We start from the raw sequence: 7,415 nt of genomic DNA on the forward strand, positions 1-7,415 counted from the left end.
GCATCACCAGAAATAGCTTGAGCCAAGATTTAATCAGACAACACAGAAACTGCACCCTGGTCCAAACCTGGACCGGATGGCTGCAGGTTCGGACCAGGGTGCAGACCAGACCAGGGTGCAGGTCTGTAGGACACCAGGTTCAAACTGGACCCTGGTCCAAACCTAGGTCCAGTCATGGATTTTTTCTCCTTTCTCCAACTTTTCAAACACACCTTAAGTAGTTAAAGTCTAAGTAGCTAAAGTCTTTGAGCAGGCTGTAGGACCAGGTGTCCTACAGACCTTCAGCACTTGTGCTGTAAAGCATTAATAAATAAACTAGTGTCCATTTGGTTCTACTTGGGGTACTTAGAGATAATGAGTTACTCTCTCTAGAATTCCTATGGATATAATTACATGAAAATAACAAGGAGAAAATCCAATCACTATCCATCAGTCAAGCTACATCTGTATATTACTCTAGTTCGTCCTCATCTTACCTATTGCTCTCAGTTATGGCGACCGTACCTAATCAAGGACATCTTATGTTTTGAGCGTATTCAACGTCGAGCAACCAAACACATCTTGAATAATTATAATATCAGCTACAAATCCAGGTTATTAGAACTCCATCTTCTACCATTCATGTATATCCTCGAGATTCAGGATGTTTTGTTTGCGATCAAGTCACTTAAGTCACCCACAAGAAACTTTGACATTAATAGATACCATAGGCGGCGGAAAGGGGGGGGCTAGGGGGCTAAAGCCCCCCCTAGGTCTGCTGAGGGGGGGCTTAGCCCCCCCTCAGAATGATATCACACCGAAAATTATCTTTCTTGGAGTGGGACTGAAAACCGTGATAAAGATCGAGATACTCTAATAGAGCAGTCACTCTAATAAAGTAGTCAGTGTGTAGCGAGCTATGTAAGGATTTTTATGCAGTGTATCAGCTAGAAATGGTAGCTGGTGAGGTGGAAAGCTCTTGTGAGTTGGTTGTGACCTTTTTTTTTTTTTTTTTTTTTTGGTCTCACCTTACCAAACTATAGAAATAAGTCTAGGTCAGCTCAGCAGAGCCCCCCCTCATATCAACTACTTCCTCCGCCGCTGATAGATACATTACATTTACTCAGGGTCACACCAGATCCTCTACACATAATAAACTCAAACATCGTCTCCATATTACTAACTTAAATAGAAACTCTTATTTCCACCGTCTTCCTCGTTTGTGGAATGCTCTTCCTGTAATCAATACCAATTTATCAATTGCAACCATCAAGGCTAAACTAAAGAAATTTATGTGGAATCATTTTGTAACTCATTTTGACGATGACAATCACTGTACCTACCATTATCTATGTCCGTGCAGCAAATGTCACAATCTCTCGCCACCATCAAACTTTCAAACACTATAGCTAAGTTATAATTAGTTAAAGTAATTATAATGTATGTATAACTTGTGTTTTTAGGCTGCATGCAAGCACCAGTTGCTTGCAGACCCTTGGCATACTTGCCATAAAGTAATAATAAATAAATAAATAAATAAATAAAAACATCCTGACCACCTGGTAGACTCCTGTAAGCGTTCGAGCGTAAATCGGATGGCTGCAGGTTCGAGGCTACCTAGGTCCAGTCATGGATTTTTTCTCCTTTCTCCAACTTTTCAAACACACCTTAAGTAGTTAAAGTCTAAGTAGCTAAAGTCTTTGAGCAGGCTGTAGGACCAGGTGTCCTACAGACCTTCAGCACTTGTGCTGTAAAGCATTAATAAATAAATAAATATAAAAAACAATGTGTCCGAGAATAGATGTAATTGCATACTCACATATTTCCGATCGTAACTATCCATTACGGTGATGGAAAAAAATAAACTATGGCTCTGCTGATAGCCAATGAACAGCTCTATCAGATGGTGGTGGTAGGAAGTGGCTAAATTATTTGGGGTAGGAAGCATTGGCTATTATCCTAGAAAAATGAGAATACTAATTTTCTCGTGGAAACTTTAATCCGCTCTAGTTAGCTAACCATAAAAGCTTTTTAGCTCAAACTTGGAGGTTCAGATAGGCTGTGTATAAAGTATGTCCACAATAATTTTTGTACGATTTGATATAACCGTGTACGAGAACCAGCTGATAACTCGTGTCCGAGAATAGAGGTGGTGACATGCTTGCACATTTCCGATCACAGCTTCCTGCAAATGAGATAAAAAGAAATAAACTATGGCTCTGCTGATAGCTAATGAATAGCCCTAACAGATGGTGTTGGTGGTAAATCTTTAAAGTATTTGATGTAGGATTACTGACCAGTGTCCGACAATACTTGAATTTTGTCCGAGAATCTATGATTTTGAGCAACGACTTTGATGTGGTCTAGCACAACAATCAAACAAGAGTTTTGGCTCAAAATTGGAGGTATAGTTGGGCTATATGCAAGGTATTTCCACACCAATTTTCGTAGGATTCCGTCCAGTAGTTTACGAGAACGAGTGTCCGAGTATACATGGTGTCCGAGAATAGATAATTTACTCTATTATGCTATGCTGCACTGCTAAAAAATTTACCTATTATGCTTAAATTTATGCTCAATACTTACCCATTATGCTCAAATTATGCCCAATTATTTATGCCTCAGTTCTCATGCTCTGCTAATAATTTCCAATTTATGGATAAATAATAAGTGGCTGAAGCACAAAATTACTTGTCAAAATGCATATCACATTAAAGATCGATATACTCTAATAGAACAGTCAGCTATATGATTGTTCTATTAGAGTTACTGACTGTTCTATTAGAGTATATCGATCTTTCTGTAATAGCTATTTCGATAAGAAAGAATTCATACTATTACACAAATATTCTACCTATTATGCTGGCATTATGCTCAACGCTTTCAGACACCTATTATGCTCATAATTATACCAGCATAATCGGCGGGTCCCTACCTTCAGTGCTGGTCACTGTAAAGCTTTAATAACAAATCTTTAATATCTCAATTTGTATAGATGTCGCTATTGGAAAAGTTTTTCTGATGCTCCAGAAAATGTCATATTAGGCCATTAATATATACCTTGTTTCCTGTCACCCACCCACATCCAGTTTTGTCACTTGCATTGGTAATTAATTATTGTAATTGGTATTTATAAATAATTAGAAATATGGAAATTATTTGTAATTTGTGTTCCTCCAGCGTTTGTCTATGAAGTTAACATATCTCAGCACACAAAATATGATTGCTTATTGGAGTTTCACAAGCAAAGCCAATCATTTTGCAGGTTGTTTGACTCTACAAATGGCTCATTTCTCTTCACTGAGGCAGCCAGTTGGCTATCTGATGCTTGTTTTTGCAGTGTTTTGATAATTTTCAAAAATAATAATAACGTCCGCCCATCCACAGTAGTTGAATGTTCTTTTTGGAATTAATAAATGTTGGCCTTAGCAGTGGCAAGAACTGAGCCTCAAATTTGAAATACCGGCTCTGTATAGTGGATGGAATGAACTAGTTTGATTTGATTTATTTATCCTCACAGCCTGGCTGATTGATGGGGCAGAATTAGCTATATCAAGCTATGTGGCTAAGAAAGTAGCTAATAATAGCTAGTTTATAACTTACATCTGCATAAAATAATGGTAGAAATACTTTGAATTTTAAATAATGCGCCTCGTTGGGCAGTGGGTGTTATACTCACGTGATTAAGCGCGAAATCCTTGTGTGTGTTAACATATAATCTATGGTGTTAACTAAGGACCGACATGTCGGGATCATTAAGTAAGATTTATGCCATCAGGCGTTTTACCTAGTTACGTACGCGTTTTGTAGCTGGCGTCTTCAACTAGGCGTTAGGGAGAGCACATTAGCACTCTGTGAAATTAAAGCTCACGTGATCTCACGTGACCTGATGACGTCACACAACCCCACGTGTGTTATACGTCATCCTCTGGGTGCATTCACTCCGGACTTGCAGCACCAAGGCTACATCAAGTGTGAATTTCAGTGCATCGTTTTTATACCCCTCCTAGCTGAAATCGATGGTGGGTATCTATAAACAACGTTTTGAAAACGTTTTTAGACTGTACTGAACTTAGAAACAAAACTGAAAAGTCTCGAGCAAAAAAAAGTGAACTATAGCGGGAATCGAACCTTCGACCACTTGATTTCAAGCCTCATGCACTACCGCTTCGCTACTGTGACTACTTGTGTAATATTTACTAATTCTAGCTATAAAAGTCTAACACTCTTACCCTAACCCTACCTAGCAGAGTATAAATGATTGCCTAACTCTTACCCTAACCCTAACCTAACAGATTATAAATGATTGCCTAACTCTTACCCTAACCCTAACCTAACTTTTACTACCCGATGTGACATTAAAGCTAGTCAGTTCTCTAACCTCGAGACGAAACAGGCTCAGGAAAGTGTTCCTTCACTACCATTCTAATCTATAGACTAAATAAAAGACTAACCAGTCGTATGAACATCCGTACTGTATTCCGCGAGGCATTTCATCATTACCTCGTGGCCAGGAAGACCAGACTAATCAAGTGATATAGATTACGGGATAATTTACGGTATAATGGTTACTTGTCTACACGTCACAATCGTCCACAGTTGGCTAGACATGATCTCAGCACGTGATGCCATGGCCACTGAAATAGGCGGATATGACTACAAATTTATTGACACTCCATCAGATGGTCTTCTTTGTAGAATATGTCACCTTCCCAGTCGAGATCCTTTCCTGAGTACCTGCTGTGGGCATAACTTTTTGTGAATCATGTCTTATCTAGATCATTACAAAAGGGCTACCACCTTTGATACTACTACTTGTCCAGTTTGCCGTGATCAGGATTTCCTTAGTGTTCGCAACAAGTTAAGTGATCGAGAAATTAGGAATCTTCATGTGATGTGTGCCAATAGTGAGAGAGGGTGTGAGTGGCAGGGTGAAGTGAATGACATAAGTAAACATATTGGAGACGATGATGCAGGTTGTCCATTTCAGGATGTTGCATGTCCCAATATCTGTGGGAAGGTGTTGCAACGGCAATATCTAACTAATCATGTTGAGACTAAGTGCCCACATCGTAAAGTTAGCTGTCAGTACTGCCACATTTTAGGAGGGCACCAGTTTATTGAGAACAAACACAAGGAGAAGTGTCCCAAGTTTCCCCTACCCTGTCCCAACATTTGTGAGATAGGAGATGTGTTGCGTGAAGATATGGAGGCACACAGGAAGGAATGCCCTCTTGAAATAGTCCAGTGCAAGTACCATGGTGTGGGGTATGAGGAGAAGATGATGCGTAAGAGAAGGAAAGAACATGAGGAAGAGAAAATGGAGGAGCATTTGTCTTTGACTAAATCTAGACTAACTGATACACACCAAGAATTGTCATTGACCAAATCTAAGCTGGCTGATATTGAAACTGAACTAGCTGGTACTAAATCTCAGCTTGCTAGTTCATTGAAACAAATCAACCAGTTGATGGTTGTAGTAAACCAAACACCCATTCCACAAGAACACAACTCCAACTTCCCAAGCTATGGTTTATCAACAATTTCTGCTATCAAATGGTCGGTAAAGCTCATAGCTATGGCAGCAATGATCAAATCTGGTGATCAGGTATGCCCAGTGATTTTGAACATCACTGAATTAAGTAAAAGGAAGGAAGATAGGACCGCCTACTTCAGTGATCCTTTCTATACACATAACGAGGGATACAAGATGCGTTTACGTGTTGATGCTGCTGGGAATGGTACTGGAAGAGGTACTCACATGTCAGTGTTCTTGTACCTCATGAAAGGTGCACATGATGACAAGGTAACATGGCCGCTGACAGGAACGTTTGAGGTAAGACTACTGAACCAGATGTCTGACTATGACCATTACACAAGGACAGTTATGTTTGAGAGTGATGCCTCAGCTATGTATGTTAGGAGGGTCACTAGTGACAAAGAAGCCCTGCCAGCATTTGGATTTCGCCATTATATTTGCAATGAAGACCTACATAAGATCACTTTCATACATAACTATGTCAAAGATGATTGTGTCTTCATCCAAGTTCACAAATTGTAGAGATTAGTTGGTAGTTACATTTTAAAACTTTAGGACTGCACGAACCTGTCTACATTTTTATGCATAAGTGTGTACATTATTAGAATAATAAGCATGCAAATACCATGCAATATGAAAGTGTGTGATCATTTTTTACACATGTGAATACAGTGTGTTGTTACTCCCATGCAACAGGTATAATGTAAAGGATGATTTCCTGTCTAACTACAGTTTGCAATATTTGTATATGGCTAAATGAAGCATTATAGTTTGACAAGGCCCCCACTAGCTATTAATTACAATTGTAAATATACATGCAGATTCACTTTAAACATAGCTAATGCTGCATATATAGAAAGGCATGCCATTTTAAGTTTCTTGCTATAAGGTATACATGTGAAACCTAGCAAACTATGGTTACATGAAAGACATTGTTTTGTATACCTTAAGATTCAAATAAATTAGTGCATTCATGTGCACGTTTATGACTTCTGTCAGTAGGCAAAGATTGTATGGAAGCTTCCTACTAATACAAATTAAATCTGGTCATTGTGGTACTCCTTCATGCATTTTTGCATGGACTATGCATGTATGCAGGACACTACTGTCCAACTGGTATTGTATACTGCAAGCTTTATCAAGACACACGGTAGTGTGTCGTGCGGCCCAAGAAGCCGGCGCGCAACCCCGTGAGTATATTGACAGGAAGAAAGAAAACGCAATTTTCGCACCTCCGTAGCTCTGTGCTGCCTTGATAAAACAAGACAAATTTTGCTGTGTACATTCCCTCCAACTTCAGTACTCCACATTCCAAATTTGAGCGAAATCTCGTCAGGAATTCCTGAGATATGCGACTTCAAAAATTGGCTTAGTTTCTTCGTTTCTTTTCTTCTTATTTTTCTTCCTCTTTTCGCACACTTACAAAAACTGCTATAAAACGCGAACGCGTTATCCGATAGAGCAGTTTCAAAACCATGGTAACCAAAAATTACGCAATGGACACACCCAAATCGCCATGTTTTTGTACCAGACTGTTTCATGTTGCAAGTTGAATTCCTCGCTAAATTCATGCCAAGATTATTAATACGTAAGGAAAAGAGATGCCAATGATAGAATAAAGTATGTAGGTGAGTTATTACGCATTAAAAGATCCGTACTGCCTCCCAACAGGGCAGTTTCGTAGGAAGGAGAAATGCGTAAAGATGGATTTGGCCAAATTGCGACCTATTCACCGCCCAAAGGTGGTTAAAACTAGGGGAAACCTGCAGTATAGGTTTTTATCCAGCACCACAGCATCGTACAGCCACATCGAGCTATCCCCGAGTTAGCCAGAATCGCTCATGAGCTGGGATTCCCACTTCATGTGAAAAAGCAGACAGCAAAATAAGACCGCTAA

The 7,415-nt window shown here is 39.4% G+C and overlaps 1 protein-coding gene across 1 annotated transcript; it reads left to right on the forward strand.

Annotated features, from left to right (window-relative positions):
* Positions 1-4,744: 4,744 nt before the first annotated feature.
* Positions 4,745-6,040, forward strand: LOC136236754 (TNF receptor-associated factor 2-like). The gene has a single exon (XM_066026996.1). The coding sequence runs from the start codon at positions 4,745-4,747 to the stop codon at positions 6,038-6,040; it is 1,296 nt and encodes a 431-aa protein (XP_065883068.1).
* Positions 6,041-7,415: the final 1,375 nt, after the last annotated feature.

The sequence above is a fragment of the Dysidea avara genome, chromosome 10 (assembly GCF_963678975.1).
Source record: "Dysidea avara chromosome 10, odDysAvar1.4, whole genome shotgun sequence".
NCBI classification, from domain to species: Eukaryota; Metazoa; Porifera; class Demospongiae; order Dictyoceratida; family Dysideidae; genus Dysidea; species Dysidea avara.

Coding starts and splice junctions, on each gene's coding strand:
- LOC136236754 (XM_066026996.1), top strand. CDS start 4,745: ATGTCTTATCTAGATCATTACAAAAGGGCTACCACCTTTGATACTACT.